Source organism: Oncorhynchus mykiss, chromosome 13 (genome assembly GCF_057628025.1).
Source record: "Oncorhynchus mykiss isolate SJ-2025 chromosome 13, ASM5762802v1, whole genome shotgun sequence".
Lineage (NCBI taxonomy): Eukaryota > Metazoa > Chordata > Actinopteri > Salmoniformes > Salmonidae > Oncorhynchus > Oncorhynchus mykiss.
The window spans coordinates 29856115-29874272 of record NC_143034.1 but is presented as its reverse complement, the minus strand read 5'-3'; the positions used below and the strand labels follow the sequence as shown (position 1 = coordinate 29874272).

At 42.1% G+C, this 18158-nt stretch overlaps 1 protein-coding gene across 4 annotated transcripts in view; it reads left to right on the top strand.

Annotated features, from left to right (window-relative positions):
- Positions 1-294: 294 nt before the first annotated feature.
- Positions 295-18158, top strand: part of LOC110485936 (regulatory-associated protein of mTOR) — a 212740-nt gene continuing 194876 nt past the window's right edge. For all 4 annotated transcript variants that reach the window (XM_036940605.2, XM_036940602.2, XM_036940601.2 and 1 more), the window contains exons 1-2: positions 295-748; positions 3650-3824. In XM_036940605.2, the coding sequence (XP_036796500.1) occupies positions 3657-3824 (168 nt within the window). In that variant the 5' untranslated portion in view covers positions 295-748; positions 3650-3656. The remainder of the gene's footprint in view (positions 749-3649; positions 3825-18158) is intronic.

Genomic DNA, 18158 nt, shown 5'->3' with positions numbered 1-18158 from the left:
ACATTTTGTTACTTTACAGCCTTATTCTAAAATGTTTTTCCTCATCAATCTACACAAAATACCCAATAATGACAAAGCGAAAAAAACAGTATTTAAAATAATTTTTGCAAATGTATATTAAAATAATCTCTCAAAATGTACAGGATGTATCTTTTTGGATCGCAATGAGACATCACAACTGAACTGAATGGAATATTTTGGACTTAACTTTTTTATTATTTTACTTTTATTTTGATGAAAGGGAAAGGGACATTCACTGACCATGATGACGTTTTTAATGACATCTTCAGTCCAACCCCGAGTGCATTGTGGGTCTTTCCCAAGATGGCGGCGCCCTTGCTGAAGTGCTGAAGAAGTGTCTCTGGAGAAATACTTGGAATTGTTTGTCAATTAGCTTACGACATTTGCCTCGTCGACACACGTTTGTGTCAGAAGACCACACGACAAGCGTCATTGACAGCTCGAGCCTGACAGCGCGTGGCGTGGTTGTGGCAGAGTGTCCGTGTGAAGATGGGCCTCGTCTCGAGCACCTTCCCATAGCAAAGAGCAGCCGTGGGGAGAGAACCCGCAGATTTCCCTGCAAACACATACCGGTCGAACTTGGACCTGTCGGGTTCGACATCGTTTACAAATTGTGGACGCTACCGTACAATTTTCTTTCAAGAATTGTCTGTGCGACCGCGTCTATAATAGTCAGGAGACGGAGAGGTTTCCCACCCTGTATCGAAGAGTATTCTACCGCGTCAAGGTCTGTACGCTGCACGCCACCCTGTGCAGAAATGGCCCTTTTCCACATCTGGTTCACTTGCCAGTCATTTTTCTCTACGTTTATCTAACTACTGTAGCTTGTGGTTCAACAAGTAACATGAAGCATGCACAGTTTTACAAGCACGAAGTACAAACCTGTGATAACAATGCTAGCTAGTTGTCAGAAAGTCGGCTAAGGGTCTGCTAGTTAGCCACAAGCTAACATGTCAAACTCGACCCCGAACTCTAGAACAGCCACGCGCGAACATGGTTCTGTCTATGCAGGTTGACGTTGTACCGATTTCCAATTCTGTTGTATATCATACTGCAATGTGTACTACCCCCTTAGAAAATAGCTTTTCCGTGTAAGTTTGCCAGTCCATTCTGCATATTATCTACCATTTGACTGCTAAGTTAATTTAAAGGGAATTCACTGCTGAGACGTCATTGTCAGAGTTAAACCTTTGTACACAGCTAATGTTAACCGTGTTAAATGCAAATACAGATAGCTACTAGTTATGTACTGATTAGGACGAGAATATGCTCACTACAGCACATGATGACAAACGAGTCTTAAATGGTTGTACTTTGTATTGAAAGCTGCTCAGGTCATATCCCATCACTCACCAGGGCCACCTGTGGTGAATGGGGGCTAGGGATGTGAGATTGCTAATGTTATTGTCCATCCTATTTATGGGTGGTGGTTAGCTTTGGGACACATCATCGGGAGTCTGTGTATTGGTTGGACTCCCTGAGTTGTGGCTGGCAACAGAAAATAACCTAACCCCAGTATAGCCGGCTTCACCAAGAAAAACTTTCCTGTTAACAATGGCATATGTATAATCTCGAGAAACTGTATTTACCAAATGTAAATGTCTCCCTCGCTATTAAATAAACGTCTGAATCCAATTTTAGCCTGAACATTACCATATTCCTGTTGAGTTAGACCGCAGGCAGCCATTAGGCCATGCACTTCAAGCGAGACTTCCTACCACAAAATCTACCTCTGTTTTCACAGCGGGAATATGGTATTATATTCCCAGGTAAGAAGTTTTAGGTTGTAGTTATTATAGGACCATTTCTCTCTATACCATTTGTATTTCATCAAACTTTGACTATTGGATGTTCTAATAGGTACTTTAGTATTGCCAGCCTAATCTCGGGAGTTGATAGGCTTGAAGTCATAAACAGCGCAGTGCTTGAAGCACAGCGAAGAGCTGCTGGTAAATGCAGGAAAGTGCTGTTTGAATGAATGCTTACAAGCCTGCTGGTGCCTACCACCCCTCAGTCAGACTGCTCTATGAAATCATACTTAATTATAATATAATAACACACAGAAATACGAGCTTTAGTGTCCGGAGTTGACCATATTAATGACCTATCATTTCAAAAACAAAATGTTTATTCTTTCAGTGAAATACGGAAACGTTACTTATTTTATCTAACGGGTGGCATCCATAAGTCTAAATATTGCTGTTACATTGCACAACCTTCAATGTTATGTCATAATTATGTAAAATTCTGTCCAATTAGTTCGCAACGAGCCAGGCGGCCAAACTTGCATATACCCTGACTCTGCGTGCAATGAATGCAAGAGAAGTGACACAATTTCCCTAGTTAATATTGCCTGCTAACATGAATTTATTTTAGCTAAATATGCAGGTTTTAAAAAATATACTTCTGTGTATTGATTTTAAGAAAAGCATTGATGTTTATGGTTAGGTACATTCGTACAACGATTGTGCTTTTTTCGCAAATGCACATTTGTTAAATCCTCCCCCGTTTGGCAAAGTTGGCTGTCTTTGTTAGGAAGAAATGGTCTTCACACAGTTCGCAACGAGCCAGGCGGCCCAAACTGCTGCATATACCCTGACTCTGTTGCACAGAACGCAAGAGAAGTGACACAATTTCACTATTAATGTTAGCAGGCAATATTAACTAAATATGCAGGTTTAAAAATATATACTTGTGTTTTGATTTTAAGAAAGGTGTTGATGTTTGGTACAACGACAGTACTTTTTTCACGAATGCGCTTGTTAAATAACCTGTTTGGTGTAGTAGGCTGTGATTCAATGATACATTAACAGGCACCGCATCGATTATATGCAACGCAGGACAAGCTAGATAAACTAGTAATATCATCAACCATGTGTACTTAACTAGTGATTATGTTAAGATTGATTTGTTTGTTTATAAGATAAGTTTAATGGTACCTAGCACCTTACCTTGGCTCCTTGCTGCATTTGCATAACAGGTAGTCAGCCTGCCACGCAGTCTCCTCGTGGAGTGCAATGTAATCGGCCATAATCGGTGTCCAAAAACGCAGATTACCGAGTGTTATGAAAACTTGAAATTGGCCCTAATTAATCGGCCATTCTGATTAATCGGTCGACCTCTAGTTTATTTGATAGTTATGGTCACATTTCACTTTACGTCTGGTAAGTAGAGTTCCTAGAAATAATACAAATGTCTTTGTTGACAGGAAACACTTTATTTTTGGTGTAGTCAGCTATATTGTGGTAGGGTTATTTAATGTCGCCAGTCACCAGAACAAATCACAACTCAGGTAGTCCAATCAATACAGACCTCCGATGTTGAGTCCCAAAGCTATGTGGTGGTAGTTTTGAACCCAGAGGTGCTCCTCATCTGACCGGTAGTGTGAGCTGGTCTATGGCTAACCCAATGCTGCCCAAACTTTCCTAGTCATTAGGAAGCAGAACTTAAAATGGTTGTATAGTTCGGGTCAAAAATAGATTGCATCTGATGGATGCATGTTAAATATTTATCATATTCCTCAATGTTACACAAAAACATACTGTACAGCTATATCCTATTATTGAATGAAGAAACCTTTTTTTTAACATTGACCTCAACCTGACCTCCTCTCCATCTCTTCCCTCAGGGCCCTGATGAAAATGGACTCGGAACTGCTGCTCTCGCCGGCCATATTCCTGGCTGAGGAGGAAGAGGCGGACATGAGCGACTGGAACCTGCCGCTGGCCTTCATGAAGAAACGCCACTCGGAGAAGATCGAGGGCTCCAAGGCCCTGGCCCAGAGCTGGAGGATGAAGGACAGGGTAAGAGACATCCTTAGTCCTTATGGTCCCGCTGCACCATGTCCTAAGTCTCTACGCTGGTCTACTGAACTAAGGCTTTTTAATGGTGAATGGATAAAGGCCCAGCCTGTGTTGCTCATATTATGCAGTTGCCCTTGGTTCTCGTTATAAGGTTAATCTTGTTCAATCTTTGAAAGTAGCTCATGAATGATGAACTGAAACCAGAGAGACTTTAATTGGAGACCACTGTGTGCGTTGAATATCCAGAAAATATGGTTAGGTTCTACAGCTGTGCAGATCTTAAGATCTCCCCTTTTAAACAGCTGCTTTTCCAGATTAAGTTCTCGTTTAATTTATTTAACTTCATTATCACATTTGACTGAAGTAGGTCTACTTGATAATTTAATTTGACTTGCATACTTCTATCAAAGCAAAGTTGCTGTTGAACTAGCATATCGTTTGCCTTTCAGAAAGGAAACGCAGTGTTTTCTTTTTAAACATTTTTATCCAATTGTTATTTATTTAATAATTGGGAAAAAATATAAACATACAATCTACCTGCAGTGAAGCCGCTCAAGATTTACATTGCATTCAGTCATCTAACCGTCTCCCGTCCAGAGCGACCCACAGGAACAACCAGGGTCAAGCAACCCGCCCATGGGCACGTATACATTTCAGTGCATGTGTGGCACTATTTACATGTGTATGTGTGTGTGTTTTGAATGTGAGTGTGTGTATATACATGTGTACAAGCACTTATGCGACCTCAGCCTCAGGCAAACAGTCAATGGATGTAATAGCGTTGCCCTTTAGTGTCATTCAAACTGTCTTTTTGTTTTGTTTATTATGACTCATTCTATCCCCCGCCCAGCACCTCCACTCCCGCTTGTCTCCAATTCCACATCCCAACCGTCAGCTTCCCTCAGCCCATCCAACCTATCTCTGCTGGCCACCCTCTTCGGATTTATACGTGCCGTAGTTCTTTCACATCAAATTTTATTGGTAACATACACATTGTTATCATATGTTAATGTGAGTGTAGCGAAGTGCTTGTACTAGTTCCGACCATGCAGTAATATCTAACAAGTAATCTAACCAATTCACAACAACTACCTTATACACACATGTAAAGGGATGAATAAGAACATGTACATATAAATATATGGATGAGCAATGGACGTGCGGCATAGGCAAGATGCAGTAGATGGTATAGAATACAGCATATACATATGGGATGAGTAATGTAGGATATGTAAATATTATTAAAGCGACGTTATTTAAAGTGACTAGTGACACCTTTATTAAGTCCATATATTAAAGTGGCCAGAGATATGAGTCTGAATGTTGGCAGCAGCCTCTCTGTAAGTGATTGCTGTTTAGCAGTCTGATGGCCTTGAGATAGAAGCTGTTTTTCAATCTCTCGGTCTTAGCTTTGATGCACCTGTACTGACCTTGCCTTCTGGATGGTAGTGTCTTGGGTGGTTGTTGTTTTTTAAAATCATTTTGGCCTTCCTGTGACATCGGGTGCTGTAGGTGTCCTGGAGGGCAGGTAGTTTGCCCCCGTGATGCGTTGGGCAGACCGCACCACCCTCTGGAGAGACCTGTGGTTGCACCTTCACCACTATCTGTGTGGTTGGACGATTTCAGTTTGTCAGTTTGTCCATGATGTGTACACAGAGGAACTTGAAGCTTTCCATCTTCTCCACTACTGTCGGATGGGCGGGTGCTCCCTCTCCTTTTTCCTGAAGTCCACGATCATCTCCTTTGTTTTGTTGACGTTGAGTGTGAGGTTAATTTCCGGACACCACACTCCGAGAGCCCTCACCTCCTCCCTGTAGGCCGTCTCGTCGTTGTTGGTAATCAGGCCTACCACTGTAGTGTCGTCTGCAAACTCGATGATTGAGTTTGAAGCGTGCATGGCCACGCAGTCATGGGTGAACAGGAGGTACGGGAGAGTGCTGTGAGCGCACCCTTGTGGGGCCCCAGTGTTGAGGATCAGCGAAGTGGAGATGTTGTTTCCTACTTTCGCCACCTGGGGGCGGCCCGTCAAAGTCCAGGACCCAGTTGCACAGGGCGGGGTTGAGACCCAAGGCCTCCAGTTTGATGAGTTTGGAGGGTACTATGGTGTTGAATGCTGAGCTGTAGTCAATGAACAGCATTCTTACATAGGAATTCCTCTTGTCCAGATGGTACAGGGCAGTGTGATGACGATTGCATCGTCAGTGGACCTATTGGGGCGGTAAGCAAATTGGAGTGGGTATTGGGTATTGACTAGTCTCTCAAAGCACTTCATGATGACAGAAGTGAGTGCAGCGGGGCGATAGTTATTTAGTTCAGTTACCTTAGCTTTCTTGGAAACAGGAACAATGGTGGCCATCTTGAAGCATGTGGGGACAGCAGACTGTGATAGGGATTGGTTGAATATGTCCGTAAACACACCAGCCAACTGGTCTGCGCATGCTCTGAGGATGCAGCTAGGGATGCCGTCTGGGCCGGCAGCCTTGCGAGGGTTAACACGTTTAAAGGTTTTACTCACGTTGGCTACAGAGGAGAGCCCACAGGCTTTGGTAGCGGGCCGTGTCAGTGGCACTGTGTTGTCCTCAATGCGAGCAAAGAAGTTTAATTTGTCTGGCAGCAAGACGGGGCTGGTTTTCTTTTTGTAATCCTTGATTGACTGTAGACCCTGCCACGCATGTCTCGTGTGTAAGCTGTTGAATTGCGACTCTACTTTCTCTATACTGACGCTTTGCTTGTTTGATTGCCTTGCAAGAGGGAATAGCTGCACTGTTTGTATTCGGTCATGTTTCCAGTCGCCTTGCCATGATTTAAAAGCGCTGATTCGGGCTTTAATTTTTTGGGGTGAATGCTGCCATCAATCCACGGTTTCTGTTTAGAAAAGGTTTTAATAGTCGCAGTGGGTATGACATCTCCGCTGCACTTGCTAATAAACTCGCTCACCGAGTCAGTGTATACATCAATGTTGTTGTCTGAGGCTATGCAGAACATATCCCAAGTCCACGTATCGAAGCAATCTTGATGCATGTAATCCGATTGGTCAGACCAGCGTTGTGTAGACCTGCTCACTGGCGTGTCCTGTTTGTAGTGTCTGTCTATAGGCTGGGAGCAACAGAATGGTGTCGTGGTCAGATTTGCCGAAGGGAGGGCGGGGGAGGGTTTTGTATGCATCGCGGAAGTTAGGGTAGCAATGATCCAGAATGCTACCAGCTCGTGTCGCGCATTCGATATGCTGATAGAATTTAAGGAGTCTTGTTCTTAGGTTTGCTTTGTAAAATCCCCATCTAGAATAAATGCAGCCTCAGGGTGTATGGTTTCCAGTTTACATTGAGCCCAGTGATGTTCTTTCAGGGCCGACGAGGTATCTGCTTGGGGGGGATATCCACGGCTGTGACTATAATCGAAGAGAATTCTCTTGGAAGATAATGCGGTCGGCATTTGATTGTAAGGAATTAAAGGTCAGGTGAACAGAATGACTTGAGTTCCTGTATGATGTTGTGATTACACCATGAGTCGTTAATCATAAGGCATATACCCTCACCCTTCTTCTTACCAGAGAGATGTTTGTTTCTGTCGGCGCAATCATAAAGAAACCGGGTGGCTGTACCGACTCTGACAACATATCCTGAATGAGCCATGTTTCTGTTAAACAGAGAAAGTTACAATCTCTGTCTCTCTGGACGGCAGTTTGTGCCCTAATTTCGTCCACCTTGTTATCTAGAGATTGGACATTGGCAAATAATATGCTCGGAAGCGGTGGATGGTGTGCTTGCCTTCTGAGTCTGACCAGTAGGCCGCTCCTTCTGCCTCTCCCGCGGCAACCGCGTTGTTTTGGATCGGCCTCTGGGATAAGATCCCATGTCCAGGGTGGCGGGCCGAGCAAAGGATCCACTTCTGGAAAGTCGTATTCCTGGTCATAATGTTGGTAAGTTGACATCGCTTTTGTATCCAAAAGTTTCTTCCCGGCTGTATGTAATAACACTTGAGAAGTTCTGGGCTAATTATGTAAGAAATGATACATAAAAAAACCAAATAACTGCATAGGGTTCTAAGGACCTGAAGCGAGGCGACCATCTCTGTCGGCGCCCATCTTTCAACTATGCTGTGATGTTTAACATACAATTTGAATCGATCTAATCAAATAAAATCCACAGATTGTGAGTTGAAGATGATAACATGCTTTTACTAAGAGTATATTAGTAATCGACTGACCAGATCTCTCCAGATCTCCCAACAATGCTATTTCTAGGGTCAATTTTAGATGAATGTTATGCTTTTTCAGCCATTCCTGAACCTGAGACTAGAAACGGGCTACCTGAGGGCAATACCAGAAGAAATGGTCTATTGATTCAGTATCCTCACAACAAAATCTACAGAGCTACGATAATTGTATGCCTTAAATATTCAACATTTTGCCGGTGGCAAGAATTCTGTACAATCTTTTTAGCTGAAAGGCACACATTCTTGAATCTTACATTGTTTTATATATCAACTCATACACCCTGTGCCATGGAATTGGTACATCAAAAATCTTTTCCCGGCTGTCTTGCACTCTGTATGGCAGAAACATCTTGATATAACATTATCATCAGGGTCTACTGCTTTAGAAAAGACCGCAATTTGTTCTGCAGCGAGACTTCCACATTAAACCTAGTTAAGGTTAGCCTTCGTCTATATTGTTTCCAATATGTAGGAATTCATTATTACTCTGCTTCAGGCCAACCCTAGGTGCTTTTGCAGTGGAATTTCAATGCTTTCTCTAGTAAATGGTGACAGTGGGATTTCTGTGTTTCTATTACACCTGCCAGGGCTTATATGAAAGGTGCTGTTAGATTCCTGTAGTACTCGATACCTGATTGTTTCATAGATTCTGTTATGGATAGCTATGGCGTCAATAATGCCATAATGCCATATGGTACGCCGGCTGACTTAGTATCCCTATTGGCTAGACATTCACCCAAATGACATTAACACACGCTAATATGACAGAATTAGGCTCCTACACTGTGCTTCAGGCGCAGAATTATTTTGTAACCATAAAACATTAATGCATATATTCATTCTAAAACAGGAGACATTCCTGGGGTAAGACAAAGGGACATTCTTTCGCTAACACAGCTAGAAAATATGCCTAAATAATTTAGGCTAGTTTATGTTCTACAAGGAATACATTGTTTTGCTTCAATTAATTTGATTTCTGTGCCCCTTTTTGATTGTGTATGGCCTACGGCAGGTTTCCCCAACTGGCGTCTCCCCTATGGGTGATTGACATTTTTTTTAAATATATTTTTTTATTGTTGGACATTAGACTGTACATTTAAAAAAAAAATCTGTTCTAAAGTATTCCCACACATAATATGTGATCGTATGCAAATGTAAGCAAGGTTTATTGAGCACGGTCAATATGCTGTCTACAAATTATGTTCCAGCCCCCTGACCATCCGCTCAACAAAAAATCGGCCTGTGGGTGAATCGACTTAATGGTCCCTGGCTTACTGTTATTTACTACAGGGTGATTTACAGTGCCCTCCTGAATTATTGGCACCCTATGTAAGTATGAACAAAATATCCTGTGAACAAAATATAATTGTTTCTGCTTGGTCTCACTCAAAATATATCAATCTAACCTTTGAGTTAAAATTGTTAAAATAAAAATAATTTGTCAGCAAGAAATAATTATTTTATTCAAAAACATGCATGTCACAATTATTGGCACTCCTGTGTTTAGTACTTTGTCCCTTTTCAAAGATAACTGTTCTGAGTCATCTCCTATAATGTTTGATGAGGTGGGAGAACACACAGGAAGGGATTTGAGACCATTCTTCCATAGAGAAACTCTCCAGATCCTTCAGAGTCCTTGGTCCTTGCTTGTGGACTATTCAGCTCACCTCAGAGGTTTTGAATTGGGTTTAGGTCAATGGTCAGTGAACAATTTTCCTGTGGATTTGGGGGTATGCTTTGGATCGTTGTCCTGCTGGAAGATCCAATGACGACCCAGTTTTAGCCTCCTGGTAGAGGCAGACAGGTTTTGGACTAAAATCTCCTGGTACTTGGAGTCCATGATGCCATGTATCCTAACAAGGTTCCCAGGGCCTTTGAAAGTTAAACAGTGCCTCATCACTGATTCACCAGCAAACTTCACAGTGGGGATTAGGTTATTTTCTGCACAACTCTTTTTACGTCAAACCCACCTCTGGTGTTTATTGACAAAAAGCTCTATTTTATTTTCATCAGACCAAAGAACCTGGTTCCAATGACATTTAGCAAATTCCAGGGGCTTATTTCCAAGGGAAATTCTCCAACTGTGGTCCTTGGGCAACAAAAAAAATCCCCTTGAGCCATCCTTCTCACTGTGCGTGGGGACAAAATACACTTGTCATGACTTTCCCTCTTGGGTGAGCCAGATAAGGCCCACCCCTCCCACTCTGCAGAAATGGAAGTTAAAAATCCCTTTGTTACCACAGAGAGGGACTTTGCAGTACTGTAACAAAACGGTTGGACATTTTCAACACCAAGAATGTTGGAATTGGTCGGGAGGGACTTAAAGAACAATTATGTCAGATCAGTTGTTGTGTGATATCATTAAGGGCGGTATAACCAAATAACGGTAACTCTACAAACATCCGTTATCTGCCACGTTGAAATGGTTAGACTACTAAACCAGACAGTGTGAAGCGGTGGCTACACGGCTGAGAAATAGTTTAAAACTAAAGACCAGCGTGAGCTGAAAGGTACAAAATGGTTAGAAACTCAAACACCACACAGGAACATTGTCTGCAGCTCTTTATGCACTGTTAGCCTAGGAAACTCGAGCGACGATGCGAGACAAATAACAATTTCCTCTCACCGCTATAGGTACCTCTAGGGTATCTATTCTAAACAGAGTGAATGATAAGGCCCGCTGAACACCGCGTGGTACACCTCTGGAACTTTCGTTCCAACAGACACTCCGAGACAAACCTACTACAACTACAAAGGACGTGGTAACTTCTGGTGGACCACCAGAGACTTACACAACCAGAGACTTTCTGATGAACTACTCGCCACAGACTGATGGAGTGATTTCAACAGAGCGAGACGACAGACCTACAAGCGTAAATATGTACTTTGCATTTATATATCCAAATGAGCGCTTGTTAGGGTGCTAAATATCCATTTACGATGAGCGTATTATTCCACTGTATGTACGATAGTTGAATTCCTTTGGCTCTCGTCCCGCTCTTTCGTTCCCCACCCCCTTTCATTGTAACAAGCCATCATATCGGGTTAGTCCACTAGGGACTTCATTGCATCATGTTAGTAACCAATGTATAATCTATCCTGTGTGTTTGTCATTCTGTGTGATTAGTTCGTTCGTTAATAAATAATTAAGCCAATTTGTGTTGCTGATTCATCATGGAGACTAGGGTTTGTGCCGATTTCTAGGATATTACGGCATTCAGAATGAGACTGAGGTAATAATGTTTAATGGATGACTGGTATAACGACATATTTGACATCTTTAGAGTTAATTTGGGAAACGTTAACTCGTTAAATAAACTTTTCCCGTGGTGTCCCAGATTACTACTTAATTAATTGTTATGATTAATCAAGTAATACTTGAACGTGGTATGTAATTATTTGATAAAAGAATCATCATTGCATTAATGGTACCAACGTCACAACACTTGCATCCTCTTCCAGGCAGGTTCATCACAGCTCCAGTTGTTAAACATTTCTTCATTATTGCCCTAATAGTGGAGATGAGTATTTTCACGTGTGTAGCTGTCTTTTTATAGACATTGCCTGATTTGTGAACATCAACAACCTTTTTAATTTCATTTTTTGTCGTCTTTGGACTTTCTGATGTTGATGGATGACTAAGGGAGTTTAGCATGTGTGTCACCTTGTACCCCAGTGAAACAGGAAGTCATGGATGACTCACATTAACTTTAAAAAGGAAAATCTTAATTGGAATATACATCAACTTGATTTTGTTTCTAAGAATTACTAGGGGTGCCAATAACTGACACGCATGTTTTTGAATAAAATAATTCTTTATTTTAGATTTTTCTTTGAACAATGTTAACTCAAAGCTTAGATTCATATGATATTTTCTGTAAGATTAAGCTGATAATCAACAATGACATTTTTTCAGAGCCATTTTTGTTCATATTTACCTAGGGTGCCAATAATTCAGGAGGGTACTGTAGATTGACAGTGATGGATAATAAGGGTGGTACTAGTGTCCCTATTGGTTTTGTATCTAAAGAATTGAAGCTGTTGAGAGGAGTGGCTTGTGAAGGGGCTATCAAGTGGCCCATAAACTATGTGCTGCATCGTGGAAAATCGGCAGGATCATGGCCAGCTAGCTATTACACTATAGACACTGTTGGGCTATCTCAAGATGAGAGGTGGCAGGCTGCCCAATTACAAGGCCCATTGGTCAAGGTGGAGTCCGGTCCCTGTGGAGATGTCTGTAATTGAGTTGTGACCATGTCGATGTGGGTGGTGAGCACATGAAGCAAAGCGGCTTGTGTGTGTGTGTGTGTGTGTACACCTGCTAGTATAGTGCAAGTGTGTGAATGATTCCGATGCAGGATAGTTTCTGCAGGCCTATCATGGTCGGCAAGTTGTTGCTCCGAATGCCACAAACTTTGGCTCCGTTTTGGGCTTGTCTAATGCTGCCGTTGTGTGTTAGTGCTATTGGGCTTTATGGGATAGCTATGTTATTTATGGTACCCAAAATAGTCATGGGTTTGCCTCTGTCCTTTTGATGTCCATGTCAGGGATAGAGGTTGGGCTAGAGTCCTCTGAAAGGATACATTGTAACACTGAATGACATTCAGGTTCAATGACATGGCGCAGTGTGAGACAAACCAACCCTAACCCCAAAGTACACTGTTAGTAGACCTGACTCATTGAAGAGAACCCCAACGGTTCCTTATTAGATGTTTATGGCTCGCTCACCCCCTGCCTGAACTGGGACTATAGAGTGAGCTGTTAGTGGATGAGCAGTGGCTCACTAGAGAGGGAGAGAGAGAGAGAGGCTAGATAGAGTAAACCAGGTCGGATAGCGGATATCAGGGTTAGGATATCAGGTATCTGTCAATCAGAGCTAGTCATTTGAAATCAATGCAGTTGAGCACTTTAGCGCTTCAATGAACCAACCACCTCTGCATACTCTAAAGTACTGGCTTTCCAACAATGATTTCCACACATCCTCAAAAGCACGCTGCAATATCAAGCCCACAAATTGCAGTTCTTGGCTTTCTGCTGGGCTACCTTACTCCATCTTTGCCATTGTTTTCATCCTGCAAAAATATCTCTGTTCGCTATGCAAAATTACTATATAATCTCCATGATAACCAGTATATCTTCTTCAGGAGAGCAGTAAATCCAGGCTGAATAGCAGTCTGATCCAGGTACTGTAGATAGTCTTTGACGTGAATATGGAGTGCCTTTTGGGGTCAAATTCTGATCTGTATCGGAAGGACACATGAATGCAGGGATGAGCAGTTGGATGTCGTTCCTACCCTGTATTTGTTGTAGTCCTATTGCTTACGTTTTGACGACTACGTTACCTCTATAGCAACTCTATTGAAATCAGCAGTCGCTGTGGCCTTCGAGGAACACTATTGTTGTTTGTGTGTTGGAGACCGGAGAGTGTGTGTGTGGTCTTTAAACTGGTAATTGAGTTCGGTAACTCCCCCTCTCTGCTATTCCCTCCCTCCTTCCGATCCAGCACCTCGGCCCATACGGATCAATGACCAGTGACTATTCCATTTGCTAGTCCTGCTATAAATTTAAGGCTTTTTAAACAGAAGGAGCATCGATCTCCCCAGTGCCAGGGCAAGGCCTAGCAGGCTGGAAGGCCTTGGGGATTGTTGCATCAGCTTGGGCCACTCACTTTATTGCCAGCAGAACACACATTAGGGCACAGTCACACTCTGATACATGTACATTATCACAAACCCTTGGAATCTGTCTGGAAGTTTCTGGGTTTTCCATCGGTCATGGATAGCCAAATATAGTTAAGTACCAGTGCCATTCACCTGTATGATAGTGAGCATTGTGAACAAGTCCAAAAAAACAGATTGAACCGAAGTCCGCATCAGCTTTCACCCTACTCCCCCGTTATTGCTCACTTCCCCCACTGCGCTGCTCCGAACAGGATTTGTGGGATTACTAGAAATCCATGAGGTCCAGGAGACATATATTAAAATGTCATTTTGTTTAGTCTTTCCTTCAGATTAATGTTAACAATCAAGGAGGGTCACCCTCTTCAAAAGGAGTCCGTTGTTATGGAGGATCAGAGCCTCTCCCCCGGGGGGCACGACTTAGCCTCCACCTCTTCATTCCCTTTGTCTCTCCCTTTTCTCCTCCTCTCCTGTTCAATGACCATCTTCAATATTTTAAACACAGAAAAGCTTCAAGTGAATTAAAGCACCACGCTTTTTTGTACTGAGCTTGCTACAACACGTATAGATTCTAGGCCCGATTCTCTTCGTTTGTGGTTTCTGTGCTGGCTTGTAGCCCTCTGCTACTAAATGAGCTTACCCAAATCCAATAGTCATTTCATTATTTTGGTGGCTAAAAATCGCCGCAAAATAACAGCCTACCAAGCCACTGGAATATTAAAGAACCTGTCTCAAGCCAAGCATGTTTCTCTGCACAATGCAAGCATCTTGGTTTTGTCCCAAATGGCACCTCTACGCAGACGACACCATTCTGTATACTTCTGGTCCTTCTTTGGACACTGTGTTAACTAACCTCCAGACGAGCTTCAATGCCATACAACTCTCCTTCCGTGGCCTCCAATTGCTCTTCAATGCAAGTAAAACTAAATGCATGCTCTTCAACCGGTCGCTGCCTGCACCTGCCCGCCCGTCCAGAATCACTACTCTGGACAGTTCTGACTTAGAATATGTGGACAACTACAAATACCTAGGTGTCTGGTTAGACTGTAAACTCTCCTTCCAGACTCCCATTAAGCATCTCTAATCCAAAATGAAATCTAGGATTGGCTTCCTATTTCGCAACAAAGCATCCTTCACTCATGCTGCCAAACATACCCTTGTAAAACTGACTATCCTACCGATCCTTGACTTTGGCGATGTCATTTACAAAATAGCCTCCAACACTCTCCACAGCAAATTGGATGCAGCATATCACAGTGTCGTCCGTTTTGTTACGAAAGCCCCATATACTACCCACCACTGCAACCTGTATTCTCTCGTTGGCTGGCACTCGCTTCATATTCGTCGCCAAACCCACTGGCTCCAGGTCATCTATAATTCTTTGCTAGGTAAAGCCCCACCTTATCTCAGCTCACTGGTCACCATAGCAGCACCCATCCATAGCACGCACTCCAGCAGGTATATTTCACTGGTTACCCCCAAAGCCAATTCCTCCTTTGGCCGCCTTTCCTTCCAGTTCTCTGCTGCAAATGACTGGAACGAATTGCAAAAATCACTGAAGTTGGAGACTCACAGCTCCCGCACCAGCTGTCAGAGCAGCTCCATAGATCACTGCACCTGTAGATAGCCCATCTGTATATAGCTCATCCAACTTCCTCATCCCCATACTGTTATTTATTTTGCTCCTTTGCACCCCAGTATCTCTACTTGCACACTCATCTTCTGCACATCTATCACTCCAGTGTTTAATTTGCCATACTGTAATAATTTTGCCAATCTGGCCTATTTATTGCCTTACTACGTCCCTTATCCTACCTCATTTGCACACACTCTATATTGACTGTATGTCTGTTTATTCCATGTGTAACTTTTTGTGTCGCACTGCTTTGCTTTATCTTGGCCAGGTCGGGGTTGTAAATGAGAACTTGTTCTCAACTGGCCTACCGGGTTAAATAAAGGTGAAATCAAAATGCTAAATGTCCGGTATAGTGCACTACTTTTGACCAGGGCCCATAGGGTTGCTGCCCTTATGTCTCCTCCTGTTGGAATGTATGCTATAAGAAGGGAGACAATGGACTTCTCCACCGACGTGAGAAATGAATGGGATTCAATCAATGGGAGCCAACATCTGGCTGCTGTCAAACCTAAATGCCACATTAGCCTATTATGAATCCAAAATCTAAATTCTACCTCCCCATGTGTCTCAATTATCATATTTTTTTTCATGCTAATTTGTCGTTTTAGTCTCTCACATATGATGTTGGGAAACAAATCATTTCATTAGGGTTATTTTATTGTGATGGTAATCACTTTAGTTTCCCGTGCCAGGCTGCAGTAATGTTACAGGTGAAGTAGAATTCAGGACCGTACGTCTGGCATGAATGTACCTCACCTTTAAAACTGATCTACAGTTGATTTGTGTGTGGGTTGGTGGGTGTGCGTGACTGGGTGTGGGTAAACAGTTTGAAAACCAGGACCCGCTTTTGGTGCTTGACTGTAAACAGTGTTGGTGCTTTTGTGGGTAGCTATGCCATCTTCAGTTTGACCAAACAACGCAAAGACACTGGAAGAATAATTGCAGTCACAAATGCTGACGGTTGTTTTCAAGTTCATTGCAGTCAGTGCACTCCTTCTCAATTGTGGCCATAACTATTGTGTGTAAAAATAGGAAAGAAGATATTTGCCATCTCCCCCCAGAAATTCAGCACATTTACTGTTTTCCAGGGATTGCTTTAAAACCTGCACTCTGTAGACTGGGTGTGTCCGAAATGGCACCCTATTATTTATATATATATATATATATATATATATATATATATATATAGTACACTGGTTTTGATCAGAGCTCAATGGGATGCAGCTTTTGTAGATTCTTTGACGCAGGGCTGAAAACTCCTCCAGGCGTGTTGTCATTTCAGCTATAGTATCTTTAAAGGGCAACTGACTTATCCCTCACTGGGGTCAATGTATAAGAAAGCGGTCATGCCTACCTGAGGTTAGTGTAGTGAAAGTAAAGCCTCTTGGTGAGGGATCCTTTGGGACAGCGACGTGGATTCCCATCCACACGCCTATGGGTTTGATTAGACTTGGCACCACAACGTTGTGGGAAATGAAATGCCACGAGGCTCTTTCCCCCTCTCAGCTTTGCACACTCCGCAAGCTTCTCCTGCGCTTTTATGAGTTTCATCTGAGACCTACCTGCGTTGTTTGTTGTCTCCTGTATCTTGACCTCTACTCCCGTCTCTGCTTTGTGTGTGTGTGTGTGTGTGTGTGTGTCCGACCGTGAAAAAAAATCTTGGTTGATTCTATCTTCAGTTATTATTTTTTTATTTTGATCTAATGCTTGCTTCATTGAGAAAGTACGTGCAGTTGAAATTTGGTCATAGAACTTTCAGGAGGACGAAATTACATATTTTCCTGATGTTGAAATCAGGTACATTTTTGGTTCTGAATGAAAGTTGAAAATATGCATTTACATTTACATTTGTTGAAAATCTGTATTTTTTTGGTGACTCATTCTATACCCAAATTTCAAATGCACATACATTAATGTATTAAGCGTTCTGTCACACTAATGCATTTGAAATCTATTTAATATAGGAAAGGAAAGAGGCGCCAACTGATTGCAACATAATATGTATTATTGCTCCCATCTGTCCCATGCACTTCTGTTCATTTTTCAAAAGCTTTTAAATTGGCAGCGATGTTCAAAGGAGTCAAACCAACAGACCACTTCAACAACATTCTCAGTAACTGTTACAGACATATATTTATTCTTACTATGACTGATATGTTGTTTATCTACCTTAGTTGAATGCACTGACTGTCAGTCGATCTGGATAAGAGCGTCTGCTGAATGACCAACATCTCCAGAAAATCTGTCTTTTCACCTTTCATTCAGAACCTTAAACCTGCCTTTTTTATTTTCTTTTTTTAGACCTATTAAAAATAAATCTTACTGGGTGTTGTCATTGGGAAAATTAGCATGGAAAATCTCCCTGGTCCCTAAACGTCTTCGCTCCTTGAGAGAAGCAGAAATGAAAGAACTTTACATATGTCAACTAGATTTATGCATTCATTCTCTAATTTTCTGACATCATTCTGGTGTGCAAGGCTTTATTTAGTATTCTAGAGCATCAAGTAATGACAAAGAGAAGCTTTGTAATTATAGACAAGTTGACTAACAAATAACCTACCTAATGTCAGAAATTATAAGCAGAAAAATATCTAAATGAGTCTAACTTTAATTTAAAAAAAATAATTATCCCGTATCCCCTGTCAAAAAAAAAATAACTGACGTCCCAGGGGACAATTAGGAATATTATTTGTATTCATGGATACAGGGATTCTCATGAGTGGAATGTCAAAGCTGCATGTAAACAGCTTATCCTGAAATAATAATTGGGATTGGGCTATTATTCAGAATACTCTGCGCATGTGA